The sequence below is a fragment of the Neolamprologus multifasciatus genome, chromosome 4, assembly GCF_963576455.1.
Source record: "Neolamprologus multifasciatus chromosome 4, fNeoMul1.2, whole genome shotgun sequence".
Classification (NCBI taxonomy): domain Eukaryota; kingdom Metazoa; phylum Chordata; class Actinopteri; order Cichliformes; family Cichlidae; genus Neolamprologus; species Neolamprologus multifasciatus.
The window spans coordinates 10,910,669-10,931,219 of NC_140442.1; the positions used below are offsets into that span (position 1 = coordinate 10,910,669).

The window sequence follows — 20,551 nt, forward strand, 5'->3', positions numbered from 1 at the left end:
AACTGTTACACATATCTTCTGAATATTTTTCTCTTTTTCTTTCTTTCTTTTTTTTTAATGAACAAAGATTGCTTAGTCACGACCAGGACATTAAATATCAGTGTCTTGGTGCACAACTGTACCTGTAAACACAGTGAGATGAGCGTCTGCGCTCCTGAATACTGCGGTTTAGTTTCAAGCGCCGAAACAGAGCAGAGCCTCCTCCGTGTCCCCGAGACTGATCCCCTGGCGACACGGGTGAGGTGAGCGGGGGCACCGGAGGTGGACCCTCACTACTCTCCCACAATGTCAGCTGTCGTGTCAGCTTCTTCTGAGTCATTGCTGGCCCTGCTGGAGCTGACAGGCGAAGGAAAACTCCCCCAGCCTCCACTTACAACTGGCTGTCTTGCTCTCTGTGGCTGTCTCCCTCCCACGCAGTCCCCCTCATCCACTTTTCAGTGAGTACTCAGGCAGAAAAAAACAAAGCACCTGACGTATGTGCTGCAAACTGTCCTCAATCCAGAGCGAGGTCTAATAACAAGGCCGGATCCTCCCTTTAGTCCTGCTCTTGCACACGTCTCACACTGGAGGACTCAAATTTCATCAACATGCGTATCCTGTGATGTGATCCTCATGCCCTGGATACCTTAAATCCAGTTCCCCCTTCTTGCATCCTCAGTTTGTTCCCTGGATTAATTTGGGTCTTTTTAATCCTTGCTTGAGCGGGTTTGTGTGTTCCTCACCCCTGACAGCCTCACAGAGAGCTCTTCTGATGTTTCACCACATCAACTCTGATTCCCATACAGGCTGATCCAAACCGGACCTCCGTCCCCTCCTGGTCTCCATGTTGCTGTTGCTCTCACGTTCACAACTCTTAAGACATCCCTGCCGCTAATGCACCAACTGCTAATTTCCTAATTAGCCAGCCTTTTGCCCTCTCGTCTAAGTTTTTCTCCCCCCTCCCACCTCCCTGATGAAAGCATGTGCTCTCACTAGCCTTATCTCTCTGCTCACACTTCCTCTGCAGCAACAGGAAGGCTGATCAGTACGAGTAACAGACCACAGGCGAGAGAATAGAGAAACACGCAGAGCCTGTGTAATGAGGATTTGAAGAGGAGATACAAACAGCCCAAAAAAGAGAGGAGGAGAAAAGAGAGAGAGAGAGGGAGAAAAAGTCAGGGGGAAATGGGTTGACTCATACCCCTGTGTAAATGTTTACACGATCTACTAAAAGAGCGTGCAAGGTTTGCGCCCAAAACATTTTGTATTTTGACATCAACAACCTTCACCAGCAGCACTGTCTGTGGCCTTTAGATGGGAACAGACACGGTTCTAGCATAATATTCTCTATGAGCAACAATTAGACCATGAAATAGCTTTCAGACAAGGTGCATAGGTCAACCACATCTAATTCAGTGATGGCATTGTAGATAGTAATAGTAGACAGCCCCAAGCTGAATTTTTGTGTGAAGAGTGCTGTTCTTTTTTTGTGGTTGTTGGGGGTTTTTTTTAACACGCCACTAAAAATGATGAAACAAGTCTCTATAGTGTTTATTAAAACTAAGTTGGAGCCACTGAAGCACTGCAGGTGTCAGGTTAGCTGTCAGCGCTGTTCCTGAGGTGTTATTTGTTACTTTCATACCAGGAGGCATTGATTAATAGCTTTGTGACTAACTGATTAACCCTGAAATTACCAAAATGGCATTTGGAAACAACGCTGCTGGAAATTTAGCAATTTCCTTTGAATAGAGAAAGAGTCTGTGCAATTTATTTAGATACTGTACCAAAATGTCACAGTGTTTATTGTTTTACACTGACCAGCGCTGTGTAATACTCCATGATGGCATAGTTACTGAAGTTAAAAAAATCAACACTGTGTAAATAACTTGTAGCCGTGTGAAAAAAGTGCACCCCAGGTAATCATTTTCTGTAATCATTTTCTGTATGACTTTATGAGTCACTCACGTCGTTGTGGAAGAATTTTTTTGCAACTCATCTTTCGCAATGTTGGGCCATATCATTGAGGTTTGTGCGCATTAGTTGGTGCAGAGCTCTCTTAAGGTCTCTCCACAGCTTTCTTAGCATGGTTAATGTCCGGACTGACTCCACTATTGCATCACCTTAACTTTTTTCTTTTTTTCATTTTTGTTTTATTAGCTGCCGTGCACGAGCTCACAGTCCCGCTGCACGATCTAGTTTCCATTAAACTTTAGCTGGACAGATGACCTCACATGGAATTCCAGAATGCTTTGCTACACAGAGGTGTTTATGGTCGATTTGATGCAAGGTGCTGAGGTCGTGTGGCTGCAAAACAAACTCAGATCATCACCCCTCCACCACCGTACTGACAGTTGGTACGTGGTGGTTATGCTGACATACTGTCAAATGACCAAATGACGTTGCTCCAGAAGGGTTTGGGTTTGTTGAGATGCAGCTTTGCAAATTTAAGTTGTGTTCTTCTGTTCTTTTTTTTTTTTTTACAGAAAACAGGATTTCTCCTGGATCCTTCCCAATGAGTCATACTTGTTTCTGTTCTTTTTCAAAGTGAACTGTCATTAACTTTAACGTTTAGGATGCTGCTGAAATTTGACTGTAGAGTCGTAGTTGTAGGTCTCGGGTGTTTTTGCATCTTCTCTGTGTCGTCTAACCTTGGAGGGAATTTTGTGTGAACTCCACTCCTGGAAGATTAACAACTGCCATGAACGTTTCCCACCAGTGACTTTATATTTTTTTGGAATTAGTTTATTAGATCATCTATCATAAAACAAGAAAAATATTTTAAAAGTCTGTCAAAAACTTTCAGGAAGTTACCAAATTAACTTTTTTATACCCAAATTTGAGGCGGCACACTGTATTCACTGAGAAATTAATGAAGCATAACATTTAAGCACTAAAATTAAGTTAAAAATGACAATTAATTTCTGTTCAGGAATGCAATTAATTAACTGTAATTTAGCATCTTAATAAAAAAAAATAGATTATTTCTGCTTTTTTGCAAATTTGAAATGTCATGGATGACAACAATAATTATATTTAAGCATTAAAAATCACAATTTAAAAAAAAAAAAGCTTGAACATCCTGGTGAATTAACCATTGTAGGAACGATTACTGATATGGTAATTTAAGGCAGCTGTGATAAAACATTGCATTTTGTGGGTGTATATATATATATATATATATATATATATATATATATATATATATATATATATATATATATATATATATATATATATTCGTGCGACAGAAACGCCTGTTAATTTTTTATGTCTGTGCTGCAGGTTGTTCTGCTTCTGCAGTATAAAGAATCATTAATACAGTTGATGTTTTAGAGGCTCTCATACTGCTGATTGTTTACTAAATACAATTCTTAATTTCTGCTTGTCTAAGTGGAAAATGTCATCCAAACGCTTCCTGGTTTTGGTTGCAGGACTAACCTTTTGTCCCTGTTTGGGATACAAATATTTCAAATTGTGGAAGTCTGTGTGCATGCTGATACAAACCTACAGTTGTGTGTGTGTGTGTGTGTGTGTGTGTGTGTGTGTGTTTGATTTTGTGTGTGTCAGCAGTGAGAATACAAAAAGAAGAAAGCTATTCAAACTCTGTATCACAATTTGAATATACACTGCGCACATACCGAATGAGAGCATAAATGAGATGACTTGTGAATAGTATCTGTTTTTCCTTCAGCCTTTTTTCTGCAACAGCAGCTTCAGGAAAAAAACAAAAAGAACCCAAACAAAACCTGCTGCATGAATTCAGTGTTCCACCTTTCAGCAGGCGGCTTAAAGCCTGAGTGCGGCGAAGAACACGCCGAAGATAAGATGCCTCGTCGAGCCGTTTCCTTCTCGCCTCTTGTCTTCTGCATTCATTGGTTTACTTTTTCCTCTGAATCTGTCTTTTCCCTCACTTCTCTTCCTGGTGGAGAGAGCAACTACCGTTTGTTTGTGATGCACTTAGGATGGATGGTGGAGCTCATCTTGGAAAGTCACTTATGAAAAGGCCTTGCATACAGCCTGTTTGAACAGTGCCTTTCACAGCTAGACTTTGGGAAAATGTCAAGAATTCAAATTCACTTGACAGTTACTGTTGTAATCTCTGGAGAGCTGATGAAGAGACAATTATTCTATCTCCTTTTAAATACCAAGTCCCAGCTCGATAATAGCTGGTGAAACCTCTCAAAGTGACTCATGCACACCCGTGGTTGTTACACACACGCGCGTGAACACATACTGGCAAAAACACACCCCGATGATACGCTTAAGCGCACACACAGATGAGCGTTAATGCTGAAACTCTTTTGTTTTCAATCAACACTATAAAAAGGCGAACTAGATGCACGCACATACACACACGGACACGCACACATATACGCAGGGTGATTATAAGCCGGGCTGTGGGCAGCTCTTGGTTTCATTATGTGAAAGCTGAGTCCCTGGAGTGTATTGCTGCAGACAATGACATGATGATCAGAGGTTTCAGGGGGAAGGGGGGATTTGTGCCAACAGAGTCACTCCTAATGGCGATAGCAAACCATCTCTGTCGTGATTAAAGCTGCTGTCTCTCATATAGCTACCTGAATGCTTCCCTCTGTGAATGACTGGGGCTCTGTGATGCACGCCTATGGTTATAGATATGTGTTAACAATGCGGATTGATTTGCATGACTGAGAGATGTAGTCTGTCAGTGACTTGGAAAATAAAGCTAATTTCCTGCATGCTCACTAACCCTATAACATCAAGCTGCATTGTATTTACACTGAGAAGTCTTATGCACAGGTATTAATGCATCTCTATTTGCTTATTAAATTACAGCTGCGCCTTTTCTTACAAAGAGTCCTTGTGTGCAGAGAGAACCACGAAAATTGGACTGTGTTGCAGCAGCACTTCATTTAGTCTCTTCACTGCATACATTTCTGCAACAAAAGGGGAAGCCTGGTTTCATGTCATTACTACAGCAGGCTTCAAAGGGCTACGGAGCCCTAAGTCAATACAGCGATTAGTTTAATTAAACCTATAAGTCCATATGAGAGCGTAGAGGAGATTTACATACACTCCCTCCATTGAACGTCGCTTGCTATCGATTATTCATTAACAGTCATCACGAGGAAGCCCCTGGCAGGGGCAGCCTGCTGCCTTATCAGGGTTTTCCCAACAGTCTGGTTGGTGTCAGCTCTGCTTTCTCCCCATCACACTGTGCACTGCGGTTAATCAGACCTCTCTGAAGGGATGAAGCAACGCTCATCCATTTAAACGACTGCAAAAAAGAAACGATATACTCCAAACCCGCCCCAACAATCCTTTTTCTTAATTTTCTTCAGCTCAGCGAGTTAATGATTAACCTGTGTGAGTCCGTCAGCCTTTCTCTCTTCAGTCTGTACTCTCAGCCTTAGTGGAGAATGACAGTTATTTCCTGCCCCCGCTTCCTCCTCTCCCAAGCAAGCACAGATGCTTATTTCCACGTGCAATTTCAGCCTCCCCTCCACAACATTCCCCCCTCCACACACGCACCCACCCACCCATGAGCTGTGCCTCACCCAGGCATTTAGCACCTGGCTGATTGCTACCACTGTGGGGGCGGCAGTCAGGCCAGTTGAAGGGAAGAGGAGTGAGGACTTGCAAATTGGGAAAGGCTGCTACTTTTATAGGCTGACCATGTAATCACAGCTGTACTCTTATTGCTGCTGTTGAATCATCAGCGGATCTATCGAGCACATTAGACCTTTTTATTACGAAGCACTCTCAGGCTGGGGCAAAGCTTTTAGGGCAGCGTGCCCGTAACTGACACATCTCAAATGACATGTCCAGAGCAGGCTTGCCATCTCCGCTTGCCTCAGCTTGCCCTTTGTGTTCTCAGGCAAACACCAGATAAGAAGAGAGATAGAGGCACGCTCATGACTCCTTACATTTTAATGCCGACATTTACAGTACAATGCACAAGAGGCAAGCGCTCTGAAGGGAAAGTGCTGGAGACAAGCCACATGGGCAACAAAAGGGCATTTGGTCACTGGAGCTTCACAGTGCTGGGGTGAGAGTAATGCAATGGCATAGATGGAAAAGGGAAAAAAGGGCAGGACACAGTAATAATCAGTTAGACAGAGATGCGAGAAGACTGCTTATGGTGCAGTAACTGTCTGGTCAGGAGGCACCCTCTAAAATCCCCCGAATTTGCTGAAATCTGCTAACGTGTCATCACTAATTCAATAATTAAATCAAGTCTCCCGTTGTTACAATCATAACGATTTCAGAACTTATAATTAGATATTTAAGCATCTCGATTCGTTGTGACCTGGCAGCTGAACGCTCATTAAACTCATCAAATTATGTTCGTTAAGAAACATTGCCACCTTATTAGCATACCAGCCAGCATCCATTCATGCTGATTTAAATCTTTCCAGAAATCTCATTCCTTATCCAGCTAAAAAAAAACAAAAAAACCCATCTGCATTCAGAAGGCATTATTGAGTCTTTTCATCCAGCATCAGAGATGAGTCACAGAAATTTTCTACAATAAAAATCAAAACAGTGCTAACCCCTGACGAAAATTCAGATCCACTTCAGCCCCTACCCCCACGCTTTCACTTTTCAAGAGTTCCACATTTCACCAGTAATGCTGGACTCCACATTGTGAGAAAAACCACACTCATTACATGGCGCCCTGTGACCAAAAGTAAACCAGATAAGTAAATTTCAGCATAATTGAATGGTTGTTTGCTGCTACTTTTCAACAGCTTTGGTTTCTACTTGAAGCTCTTGTTAAAGGTTTTAAGTCGGCTGCTGTCACGATCCTGTTGCTTAGATCAGCATAATTACTGAATTGAGGGTTTTTATTACATTAACTTGTCTGTCACCTTGCACGTTTGCCAGTCATGGTGAAAATGTATGAGCAAGCAAATAAGGGTCAGGTCATACAGGCCTATGCTGGTCAACCGGCAACCACTGGTCATGAGGGAAAAAGATTAATATTTCCCGACTGGTTGCGAGTGGTTGCTGGAAGTTGGCAATGCTATAGCCCCATTTGAAGGCAAATAATCTCCATTTCCAGCTTGTGTGCATTTCAAAGTTACAGCTAGCATACACCTGGAAACGCTGTCAAACAGTCGGGTTTGACAGTGACTGATTGGATGAAGCTGTTAGAGGCAGATAAGTTATACCAGGCAGCCTATCAATCCTATAAAACCTGAGTAATTAGTAATTGTTCTTTCTTTTTACCACTAGTTCATTCATTGTAAGCTAAAATTGACCAAAATACACACTTTATCATGCACCATGTTAACTGCCATTTTGCATATCTAAACAAATATAATTTTGCTAGCATTAAAGTAGCAATAAAGCAGCAAATTGTCCAATTTAAGAGACTGGATTAGATAGTTATGCAGAGTGAAGGAGTTCTATATATTGATAACATAATGTTTAGAATTTTTCAAATATATCATACAAATATTTGACATATTATTAGTGGAAAACATAATAATTACCAACTCGAGAATCATTAATTAATCAGCGTGTTTGCAAGATAATTATAGATTAGAATAGACACTGGAGTATTTAAAGCTCTCTTGAGTTTAAATTCACAATAATTTAATATTATCAAACTTCTACTTCTTGTATAATACTCATATTTGATGACTGTTGCATTTTATCTTACCACACACGGAGTGTTCTGTGCATGAGTTTTTGCATCAAGTCTGAAATTTTGTGTGTCTTTTGTGTGTTCTCTGTTTGGGTTTTAGCGTTTGACCGTTTTGGGTTTTTTTTTTTTGACATTCTTGGCTTTGGACATAATGAAAGACAGAAAAAAACACCTGTGGCCTTCTGATGGGAGATGTTTTGTAAGGGGAGGGAGATAGTTTAGGCTTACAGGTCAGAGTGACTCACTAATGGTGGTAAACAGAGGGCTGGGACGTTTCTATTTCTCTAAGCTGAACACATGCAAAGGATGAGATCATGAGTGGAATTTTACAGAGAAGGATGGGTTAGTAAACCACTTGCTGTAACAGCAAGAGCCCCCAAGAGCCCAAAAGAGATGTAATCTGAAGTTTCGTCTGCAGTAGTTTATGCATATATTAGCAACAGTCTGAGAGTTTAGCTTAGTGAGTAAATTTGCATTTAGTTTTTCACACAGAGGTATGTTGCTTAAAAGGCTTTGTCCTTTTAAGCAACAATAGCATTACCTAAAATTACCCTAAAGAAAGACAACTAAAGTTCAGTTTTTGATGCCTAAACCAAGAAAAGGTTCCTCCATGAATGAAATGTTCTGCTAATATTAACCCTACCATACTGGTCACATCAGCTGTATATCTTCCAGAGGCATGTGATGCCTTTGCACATCTCATATTTTCTAATTGTATTATGTATTTCTGTTCACATTCAAAATTATAGATCAAATACCTTATATATTATAATTTAACAGTGCATAATTTAGCAGCTTTATTTAGACAGAATTAAGTTCAAGGTTAAGGGCAGCACAATTTTGGGAAGCAACATTAGCTAGTAGCAATGTATGGAAGCTGGAACACTGGAAGCCTTGCCGGGTATACTGACTTCTCTGAGACTAATGCTTGGAGCGTCCACTGCGATGTGTGAAAATTCATTCTCAGCAGTGAGGAATGTTTTCACTGACAACCATCAGGCACACCATGCACATAATGCGTAATTTATGGTAATGCAGTTGTGTCCATTTGCGTATGTATTTCTCTACAAACAGCATACGGAGAGGTGTTTTCACCCTGTTGTGTAAAATCCCAGCCGCACGTTGCTGGATGTGAATGCCACTGTGTGTCACTGGATTGCTGTCTGGTTGATTAGTGTTGCTAGAGGGGAGTGACAGCAGAGTTCATCAGGATTGGCAGAAGTGCAGATAAATCAAAGATCAAAAAATATGATATGAAAGCCACAGACAGCAGCTGCAGTTGAGTCTTTTTATTGTTTTTAAACAATTTCGCTTCAGCTCTTCGTACGTTGTAACTTCGCTCTTCTTCTTCGACTGGCTGACAGGCGAACAACAACAGAAGGAAGAGTAGCCCACAGACCGGTTTTACCACATACTTTGTACACCGCCTCCATCAACAGCAGACACTCTCTGCAGGTAGACAGGTCTTTCATAGACTGCCAGAGGACTTGCAACACACTACCACTGCTGAACTGTGATTTCAGCACAGGGCAGAACATGTTTGAGAGAAACCTCAAATGCAAATGCCTTCTCAGGGCTTGCTGTGTGCCAGGAAAGGTCGGACCCAAATACAGGACTCACTGAGAACAACGTGAAAATTAAAAAACTTCTTTTTTTGCTGAAGACTCACAAAAAATGTAAGAAAACTTAAGCCAGGAACAAACCATCTCTGGAGAAGTATCACCAGGAGAAAACATGAGCAGGAACACACACAGCTAGAGGGGAGACAACAACAACGTGACAGAACAGAGGGAGACTGAAGACATGAATACACACACAGGACAAAGGCTGTGTCCCAATTCAGAGACCGCACGCTTGAAGTACGCATTTTAAGTGCGATTACGTCACCGCCACGCGACGACGGCTGTCCCAATTCGAAGTGTACTTCAAATGCATACTTCAAATGCATACTCCAAATGCGCCGTCGTGGTCCCATATATCCCACAATTCATAGCGCGGCGGTGGGTGTGGATAATTTTGCCGCAAAATACGGCAGAAGGGAGCGGCCGAAGATATATATATATATATATATATATATATATATATAGATATCATAATAATCTGACAATACTATAATATTGGCCATATTATATTTACATTACCACAGTGAGATGATTTTAGTCTCATGAACAACATTAGCTAATTGTTTTTTACTAACTAATCTTGAAATGACTGTTCAGTACAGAAATGAAGCCCAACTATTATGTTTTACAGTCCTGTGGTCTCAGCCTCAGATTCTCAACTAATCAAAGTGATGGCATGACAAAAATGAATGACCAACAAAACATTTTTTTCTCCTTCATTTATGTCACACAAAGCTGTATGAGACGTTTCTCGCGGTTAGTATCATGGTTGCTAGGCAACCTGAACAGCATGACGAAGGCTAGACCATCCCATTTCACAAGCCTCACCCTTCCGCACTTCTCGTACTTATAATACGCACCCTACGTAGTACGCGTAGTGCGCGTACTTCAAGCGTGCAGACTCTGAATTGGGACACAGCCAATGAGTGGATCGACAACAGGTGGGACACAGCTGGAACAAATCAGGGGTAACTAGACAAAGGAGATTAAATAGACTGCAACACACAGTGAATGAGAGACTATCAAAATAAGACAGGAAGTAATGAACACAGAGACCCAGACTATGAGACACAAACTTGACACAGAGACGAGAAGCTAGAAGGACGAGGTCCTCGAGTGATCCCACTCTGAGACACATTGCATCCAGAAGTTTTAAATGGTGAGTTTAAGAAACTGTTCTGTGATCATTCTAGCTCAAACTGAGGAGTCTGTGGTAAGAATTTTTAGTGTTTTTGGATCAAAACATAAGGGGTTAAGCATCTTAATTGTACTACCAGCAATCTTTTTTTAGTGTTAACGACATTTTTTTTTATCCTAAAAAGCAGGCAGCAGGTTTCTAACCCTGTTCAAAATCCAGACCCCTTGTTAAAACTGGATGCCCAGGTCTTACAGGTCTGGGTTTGCTTCCTTAGTAACATGTCACTAGCAGTAATTAATGGCAGATTCAGTCCTCTTGTGTGAAGTTGGTGCTTTAGGCTTATTATTATTGATGTGCAGGAGTCAATAAAAGCAAGTGGTTAGCAGACTGTGCTAAGCTAGGGAGCTTGTTGCTCCTTGTTAGTGCAGGAGAGAGGCGTTGAGGTACTTGGATTGTCACACTCATTAATATCAATATTGATATTGCAATTCATTAACACTGTCACTAAAAAGGTGTTTAATGCATGAGAATACTATATACTGAACTTCTAAGCTATAAACAGCATGTTTATTTTTGTGCTTGGTTGGTATCTCTGTTTTGTTGGGGGGTTTTTTTACAGTACAGTGGCTCTCATCTCGTTCAACCCTGCCATGTCTGCTGTCCACTCCCTCGGTAGTCTATCCCACCCATCCAGCTCTATTCTGCTGTGGTCAGATCAGAGAGCCAAAGATTACAGCAGATTATCCTGCCCACAGGATCGCAACCCAACTCCAGGCGGCCGAACACAGAGCTGGCTTCAGCCTCTGAAAGTGCGCACAACACAGGCCTTTCAAGAAGAACCCAGAGGGACTGGCCGCAATCACACACCTGGCAAATGCCACAGGAAAGGGATTTATTTTATGAGCTACACTAGACAGGATAATCAGCATTTATTCCGCAAAGCAACAGGCCCTTCACTTTGTGAAAGGACAGCCACTGCCAGCCCTCTTAATCTATTAATGCACTGTACAAAATAAATTCCACTGGGATTGAGGGGTTCACGTACAAAGCTTTGAGTATTTTCTTTCACCTGAGGAATCTGGGTTCTGCTGCTCTGTGGGTTGCCTTACACTTTGTATTCTTCGAAACCCACCAGAGGCATCTGTCACTTTACATCAGCAGATCTCTGAACTCCTGAAAACTTGCAGGAGTCTCTCGTCTACAGGTGGAGACTAGCCCGTTTTGTCGCTTTCCGCTTGAGAATTTGTGACACAGCCAACAGCACAACACTCAAAATCAGAAAACACGCTTCTTTGCTCAATGTACACATTAATTATATTTGAAACTATGAAGTCATGCTGCCTCTCTGCTTTAATATCAGGACATTAACATAAACATCAGATTAAAAATATTGGAACTGTATCCTAACTGTATATCAAAATAAAACTCCATATTTCAGGGTACAGGAAGTCATTTAATAGGTTATTATTATATTTGCTATTTGGTTGTGAGTTTTGACGCCATGTGCTGCCAGGCCTGTACTGTGGCCATCTTCACTTCCTGCTTGTTTTGTGGCCTTCCTGCCTTCAGTCTGTCATCAGAAACTGAAACACATGCTTGGTTGGACCAGGGTCAGATTAATGACTTAGCCAGTCAGTGGTATTTGACTATTTGGACATCAATATCGCTCCTTCACTTCTCCGTATGTTTAGATTGAATTTCTGCTCTGATGTCCTGGGGGTCTTTGTATGCAACGAGCTAGACGAAGTCAGCCAAAAGACCATTAAAGCATAACGCTTCATGCTGACAGTAAAAATAGCAGTCTCTTATGCAGAGTAAAATCAAAGAAAGCAAAAAACAGTGTTCTTACTGCACAATATAGATGACTGCTGTTTTTCTGATGTCTTCAGCATACATTACTGCGTAACTGAGGGCGAGAGGGTTATCACAGATTAACCAAACAGCTCTTTGTTACTTATAAGTGCATCGTCCCATCGATATCCTTTCTCACTCTGGTTGTGTGCACAATGAATAATTACAACAGAGTTTTGTACACCCAGCTCAACCAGAAACCCCTCCTGTCTCCTGACTTGTTCTCCTTTCTTCACGCCTCATCCTCCGTCCTCCACGGAGATCCCTACCCTTTCATATGCAAATCCCTTCTGAGATCCCAGAGGCTGTTAGGTGTGGAAGGTAAGTATTTTTTGAATCCCACTCTGCAGCGCTGTTTCTAACATTTTAATTTCCGAATATCGGGGCGGGAAACCATAGCGGTCCACTTAATGAGGATTGTTCCGTTTAGCAAGCTCCGTGTATGTTCGTGTAACGAAGCTCTGCTTTACTTCTGCTCCTCTCTGCTGTTGTAGAGACTGAAGCCGAGCTAAACAGATGGATCAGCTGACGAGGAGAACCATCCTGAGAGATGACAGATGGTGAGACGTGTTCATTTGGTGTCCTGTTTAGTTTCCCACTACTGAAAATCCAGATGAATCGGGAGCTGTGAGAGCAACTCCTCGACAGGAAGAGAAACTGGTGTGTACGCAACAGCGAGAGCAATAAATTGATATTGATTCACTTTTGATGTTTAATGGAGTTTCTCAAAGGAGAGACGTGAGCAGTGGGGGGTGTGATTCGCAGAAGGAATGGGGGTCAGCAAGATAAAAGCAGTTTCTAGCAGACTCTGGCGTAATGAACTAGATTTTAATTGCACTGACCAGCGTTCCTCGAAAGTGGAAGAGTGCTTTTACAAGGCGCAATTAGTGAACATTATAGAGCACAGATCAAAAGAAAAGACGAGCTTGAAATGCGATAGGGCTGGACTGTGGAAAGTAGTGATATCACTAGTGTCTGTACTATACCACCAAATCCATAAACCTCCCTTCCCATTCTTTTGCCCCCCTCCTTCCTCCCCAACAAGCCCACACAAGAAGTGGTATTTTTAGCACATCACCCTATCTCTGAGATGGAGTGCACAACTCCCTCTCTGCAGGCTGGGGCTGCTGGGCCTCTTTTATTTAAATCCAGACTGGAGAGAGATGAAGAGAATGAGAGAAGAGTGTGAGTCATCCAGTGCTACCTTTGTGTCACTCTGTCTATGTTCTTCCCCACCATCTCACTATCCTCCATCTGTGTTTTTGCTCACTTCCACTGATCGCTAATCTATCTATCTATCTGAATGCCATGACCTAAAAATTTCCATATCATTTCTGTAAATTCAAATGCTGTCACCACGAATTCAGTCTCGAAATGAGCTGCACACTCATAACCAGTCTTGGCATCCAATTCGTCATACATATTCCAAAGCACAAAGATGGTTGGCTGTATATTACCCTGGAATGATGGATAATTACCAATATAATTTGGTGCGAAAACAAATGCCGAGCAGGGGTGCAGCTGAGTGTGAAAGCGTACAAGGTTGATTTGAACACCCGGTGAAATGGCCCATTTAGCTTGATGCTCTGAATTGTCCTTTAGTGCATTTGTGGCGTGGCTGAGGAAAAGCATGCGCACTGAAGAACTTCTTCCCTCTTTCGATGTGTTGCCTTTCACGTTAAATCCAACTGCAGTGCTAAAGGCAGCTGATTTTTAAGAAAATAATCAAAGCACATCATCTCTGATCTTAAAAAACGAAAATTGAGTGGCAGAAAAATCCCAAACATTGAGCTGACACCGTGCAGACCTTTGCATAACTGTTTGTCATGTGACATCTTTCATAGTCATTTGACCCATTTTAAATATAACAGCATAACGTCATGCTAGCAGCTCTGAGAAGCGCAGAATTGCTTTGAACTCAAAATGAATGTCACCATGCTAATGTGCTCATGACAACACGGGTAGAAAATGAATTTTTTTTTTTTCCCCCTTTCTAATGTCCACTGCCTTCTCTTAGAGTACAGGGCATGCTAACATTTGGAAATAAGCACAGCTGAGAGTAAATGGGAACGCCATTAGTCTTTTTAAAATGTAAGTTATTTTGTAAAAGCTGAAATTCTGATCTCGCTAGAGCTAAGACGATGAAAAGTTTGGATAGCATAGCCATTACAATTCAACTTCTAGGTATCAAAATTTAATTTATTGTCAAAGTATTGCACTCTAATGAATTCTGTAAACTTCTAGACCAAATTCAACAACCATCCATCAACTAGATGTTGCAATCAACTGATGCATTTCTAGAATAATGCACCTACCATGGTAGAAATATCCAATATTAACCAATGGTGCTTTAAGTTATTCTGATGATACTACATGAAGTCTATTTATATTTTAAGATTATAGCCTCAAAATATAAATAATATCTCAGCTACACTACATCCCCATAGATAGAAGACGCTCTGTATTTCATGGGGGCAGTAAAAGAAAAGCTGTGAAACAATTATAGTACTTTAATAATTACAATAATAAGAAATAGGCAGTACCTGTGAGAATCATCTTAGTAAGAGAACAATAAGGAAATCAACGTGATTATCCTAAATAGCAGTAAGATATCATTAGTGAGAAGAAGGCAGCCTTATCTGCGTGGATTAATTTGTTCTGAAACTGCATCAGGGCCACTGCCGTGCAGCCTGGCAGTGAATGCGACATGCTTGTCTGATGAGTCAATCTGTCTGTCAGTTTTGTTCTGATGTCATTCACTGCCCTCTTGTCCTTCTTATTCTCCCTTTTTTGAGCACAAGCACTGCAGTATTAAACTTGTGTTCCCCAATTCAAATGTGCCCTTTCCACTTTTCCTTCTTTTCCCTACATCAAGTCACGCTTAAAGTTTTCAGCCTCCGTCTAACTTTGTCCCATCAAGACCTGACCAAAAGTCTTGTCCACTCACCCATAACCCATCTGTTACCTAAATATGGTCATAGGTGCCTGACAGGAATACTGCATTAATAATGAAAAATAAAATCTGACAAACAACAATAAAACAGTGTGGGAACATCTCATCTCTCAGGCCTGTTTCCAATGGATGACGGATGATGCAAATAATCTGACATGTCTTGTCATAATCCTGAAGCGTCAGAGTCGCTGTCACTTTTGCTGGGCAATCGAATTCATCTATGGTAATTCTGCAGACTCCCCAACCACTTTGCCGGCTTTGACCTTCTGTTTGCCTTCAAAACCGCCTTAATTCTTCATGGCATAGATTAAACAAGGTGCTGGAAACATTCCTCAGAGATTGGCATCCTTATTAACATGAGAGAATCACATAGTTGCTGCATACAGCAAACTCTTTGATATGTTCAAGAAATCTTTGGCACATTATCCTGCTGGAAGCTTAAAGGATGTGTACACTGTGCTCATAAAGGGATGGACATGGTCAGCAACAATACTTAGGTAGGCTGTGGTATTTAAACTTACTTGGTAGTAAGGGGCCCAAAGTGTGCCAAGAAAATATCCCCCACATCATAGCACCACCACCATCAGTCTGAACCTTTGATGCAAAGCAGGATGGATCCATGCTTTCATGTTGTTTACACCAAATTCTGACTCTACCAACTAAGTGCTGCTGCAGAAGTTGAGGCTCATCAGATCAGGCAGGATTTTTTTTTTTCCAGTCTTCTATTGTCCAGTTTTGGCAAGCGAGTGAGAGTTGTTGCTGACAGGAGCAGGACCCTATGTTCTGCTGCTGTAACCCATCAGCTCTAAGGTTCTATGTATTGTGCATTCAGAGATCCTCTTCTCCATACTTTGGTTGTAACGAGTGGGTATATTATTCATTAGAAAGTTATTGCTGCCTTCCTATCAGCTCAAAGCTCCTCTGGCCTCTGGCATCAACAAGGCATGTCCTCCAAGAGAACAGGATATAGCTCTTTTCCGTACAATTTTCTGTAAACCCTAGCGATAGCCGTATCCCACTTGATGAGCAGTTAAATGGGTCTATCTAATGTGGCCAGTAAGTATATATTTACTGGTAGTTTTGCTTCTTTTCTTCTAATACAAATTCCAAGTAGCACTGGTAGGTGGACCAGCTGATATTAATCTCATACAATTTTTAAACAGACTCACTGATTTTGTTGATTATCTTTAACTAGACACCATTTTACTGCTGGAGCTCTTGGAAATCCACCTCGCCTCCAACAGGGGACGGGAGCTAGTTATTTGTTTGTTTTTACTCTGATGCCAGAACCACTGGCTGCAGCAACTTCTCATTTTCCCACGATTTTACATGACAAATGGTGCAGTCACTGAAAATGGGCCATTAGTCTTGTTATTTAGCCTCTGGGGGCAGCTGCCAATGTTCTGGGGTTTACGGTGTAGCCAGTTGATATCAGAATAACAGATATCTGAGCCAGGCTACTGTTTGCAGTCTCCATATGAATACAGATTAATTTTACAAAATTGTTGTCAGATGAGACTCAGCAGTTTCACGACTATATCGGTGCGTTTCTCTTTTGCTCTCCACTATTTTAACCAATGAAGCCTTTAACCACTCGGACTCGGAGATGGAAACCACGAACCAACCAAATAATCTTGTGAAATACCTTCACATTCTGCATTTTCACACGTACATACACATTTGTAGATGTATTTCAGTTGTGAACATCTCCATATTTACCTCTAATATGAATGCAAAGAAGCATTGCTCCTGCTGTATTTTTCCCCTATCACCTTCTCCATTTGTCTTTTTCTTTCACCGACCACTGATGAATGGGCTCTTATGATGAGTCTTAAAGGTGCTGAAGATGTTAATAGTGTTATGTTCTCTTCTAATGGGAAAAAAGCAGGAGATGAGTAACATATATTTATCAGCAGAGAAATGAACCTGGGGAGCCAAGTGCCCCCTGACTGATGGCAAAATGATGGAGGAAGAAGCTGTGACTGGGTAATGAGGCCTGAGTGGCGTGATAGAAAAAGCAGTCACAGACTGGCAGACCGTTCCAAAACGTCAGAGTTGGGGAATATGGGCTGTGAGACTCTGCAGTATGTCCAAACAGAATGGATGTCTCCCACTCTGCGAGTCCCCAGACACTTTCCGTCTCACAAAAGCATTCACACGAGCACATGCTCGCACACAAACTTGCAGCCACAATCGTTATGCCAGTGTGGCTTTCTGTCTGCCTTTCACAGACCAGGATTCAACGAAAGCAATGCACAGGCCTCGTGCGCCACGGCTAAGCATTACTTTTCCACTGGCAGCACCAGACAGGCCTTGCCATGCGCCGTGTGGAAGCTGCTGGAAAAGGCCGGAAAGCTTGGAAACCAAATCAAAGTTTCGTGGCGGTGCGACGTCTTGAACACATCTTTAGGAGATGCACCATGCCCTGCAGGGTGTGAAATGAGGACATTACACACATACTCACACATGTCTTTCACATTATCTCTCTGTTTCTGTCCTCCAATACACACACACAATCGCACACTCCACACTGATGCACAACCAGATGCTCTTGGACTAGTGCGCAGAAGCAGCCACATTCAATATCTTCCTTATACATATTGAAAAACAGAATGGAAACTGAAATAAAGTTCAATAAAACACTGGGAGCTGAGGCTGGTCTGGTTTAATCTCATTACACTGACAGCTGGAGGCTTCAATTCCCCCCACCCCCATTTATAGCACCCTGAGAAAGAAAGACCGGTGTTCATGAGCACAGCATCAGTGGCTTGTGAAACTCCGCCCGTGAGTAGCAAGGGACACGACCAATTGCAGACAGGTCTTGCATCAAATCTGATGTGACAAAATACACAATTGCCATTGATCTGTGAAGACAGCAGCTCTCTGCCTGTATCCCCTAGACACATGTGCGCCTCCTTGTTTGCCACATTTACCTTCTGTTCCTCTCCAGTCTTCTTATCTTCACACCTTCCCCGTAGCATGGGCTTCTAACGTCCCACCTGTGTGACGCAAAGGAACGGACTGTGGTCTGTGAACACCAGGGCACCCTCCCCTCCCACGCAAAACCAACACATTTCTCTGATTGGATTCAGCTGATTTTAGCTGTCTGTCTGTGACTTCAGACTCTGCTGATGTAAAATATGTGAGGATTAGGTACTCTCGCTAAGGGACACTGGGAAACTTTTAGCCGTGCGCTGTCAGTTCTGTGGATTGCACCAGAAATCTTTCAAGCATTTTCTGGGGGGAAAAACCCCCCAACAACACAAATGAGAAGCTTAGGGGAGGGAAAACTTGCATTGAATGAGAGAAAACTCAGTTCTGTTCTTCTTTATGGAAACCCCTCATAAGAAAACCCCCAAATCACATAAGTAATCACAATAATCCCTTGATGCACAAACAAACAGCAACAAAAACGAGAGAGAGAGGCTGAGACAGGATTGCTGAGGAAGAGAGAGAGAACTCGGACTACACTGCTGCTAATTACTCTGGCTTTGTTAGGGGTAAAATACACGTCCCAGCCTGCGTCAGCATCATTAGAAAACACCATTCAGGCACAGTGTACTGCATGATGGATGATATAAGTGAAAAACTGCTCTGGACCCTGCACAAGAAAAAAAATATATATATGTATATGCATATTGTGACATGACGTGATGGAGAGCACACACACACACACACACACATATATATATATATATATATATATATATATATATATATATGCTCTCCATCACATCACCTTGAACTGAAAAGTAGCATCAGATGAAAATACCCCGAGCCCTCAAGCAATGTGTGTGTGTTTTCTCTCCCTTTCTGCCCTCCAACAACCTGAATGTTGTTGCTTTTTAATGTGCGAACACATTTGCTCACACTTGATCTAGCAGGGGTCAGGAGCTGGAACTGCAGCTCTTTTTCTAACTGAGAAAACCGAGTTGTGCATCTGCCTACCACACCTTCAGTCAGCTATAAATCATAAGCTGCTTCATGCATTATGTAAAATGCACAAGTGTTCCCACAAGCCTTGTTGCAGCTCCACAGATGGTTTTTTTCCCCCTGTGTACACATATATTCCTCACACAAACCTATTGTATGTGTTTTAATTCTATATGTTGCTGAATCTTTCCCTGTTAGCAGCAATAAAAGACAGAAAAAAAAACAATTTTACCTTGACCTTGAGAAGAAGCAGCATAACAATGTGTTCTTAAGCCCCAGCTGGCGTTGCCATATCTGCAGTATTGTAAAGTGAAAAGTGCAGGCTATTGTTGATACTCTGGCCAGGCACTGTGAGTCATTATAACATATAATGGGCAGTGACAGTCATTTGGCATTGAGCATTCTGACAAACTAAAGATATTAAATTAAGAGAAATTTAAATTCTTAAATGAATCTGAAAATATCCTGCTTTATTTGAGGAATGATTTGTTCATTTGCAAGCTTGGAGCATTCTCTTTCAAAAACTGTCTCGCTGCTTGTTTCTTACTCTGTAATAAGGCTACAGCACAAGGTTATTTTTGTTAGTTCCTCTTCATTTGTAAACCCTGGTTTAGTGTTCGCTGCGTGTACAGCACTGTGGAAAATGCTTGAGCTGCCCCTCATTTCTTTATATTCTCCTGAGGAAGTTAAAAACGTGCACATTTATTGAAACATACATGAAAAGACAGTGTATAAGGCAAATGCTGAGTACAATTCTAATAATCTTAGATGTTGATTTTTGGGACCATATTTATTTTTCCCACACAGTCTGGACCCTCTTAGGGGAGCTTTCCTGTCATTTCTTTAAGTAGTCTTCAGGATTAGCTCTCCAGGCTTCGTGAAGTACATTCAAAGCTCTTCTTTGGATTTTGGCTGCCTTTTGTTCTGTTCTCTGGTTTAATAATGTTGAGGTTCGGGCTTTGGGGAGGCCAATCTGTGACTGATTGTGTTCCATTGTGTGTTTTTTCTTTCCAGGTATGCTTTTACTGTGTTGGCAGTTTGTTCGGGATCATTTTATGCTGAAAAATAAAGCTGCTGCCAATCAGATGCTTTCTACATGGTATTGCATGGTGGATCAAAACTTAACAGTACTTTTCTCCATTGATTGTTCCATAAATTTTCTCATGATCCCCAACACCACTGGCTGAAATTCTGACGAGGGTTCAGCAAATGCAGATGGACCAAAAGAAATTGGAGCAAAGGATGTATTTTGTGACAGGCTGCTTGGAACTGCTGCTTGGAACAAAGTGCCTAAAGATACAATTTAAAATCGGCTCCTTGCTAAGTTGTCTGTTATGCTGAGAATCAACACTGGTTCAGCTCTTGAGTTTAAGGCTTTTTATGCTTGAACAACTCATAGGTCAAAGTTAAATAGTTCAACAAATAAACATAAAAAAATAAAA

At 41.7% G+C, this 20,551-nt stretch overlaps 1 protein-coding gene and 1 long non-coding RNA gene across 3 annotated transcripts in view; one reads left to right on the plus strand and one right to left on the minus strand.

Moving 5' to 3' along the window:
- pde4a (phosphodiesterase 4A, cAMP-specific) overlaps positions 1–20,551 on the minus strand; it is a 52,455-nt gene that overhangs the window by 23,374 nt on the left and 8,530 nt on the right. Inside the window, exon 1 of one of the 2 annotated variants that reach the window (XM_085156231.1) lies at positions 123–2,857. The exons of the other annotated variant lie outside the window; for it this stretch is intronic. Coding sequence (XP_085012357.1) covers positions 123–319 — 197 coding nt within the window. The 5' untranslated portion in view covers positions 320–2,857. Of the gene's footprint in view, positions 1–122; positions 2,858–20,551 lie in introns of those variants that run through there. 2 annotated transcript variants of the gene reach the window in all.
- On the plus strand, positions 9,718–18,269 carry LOC146519847 (uncharacterized). Its single transcript, XR_014873828.1, has 2 exons — positions 9,718–10,393; positions 10,992–18,269. It is a non-coding gene; the product is annotated as an uncharacterized LOC146519847 (long non-coding RNA).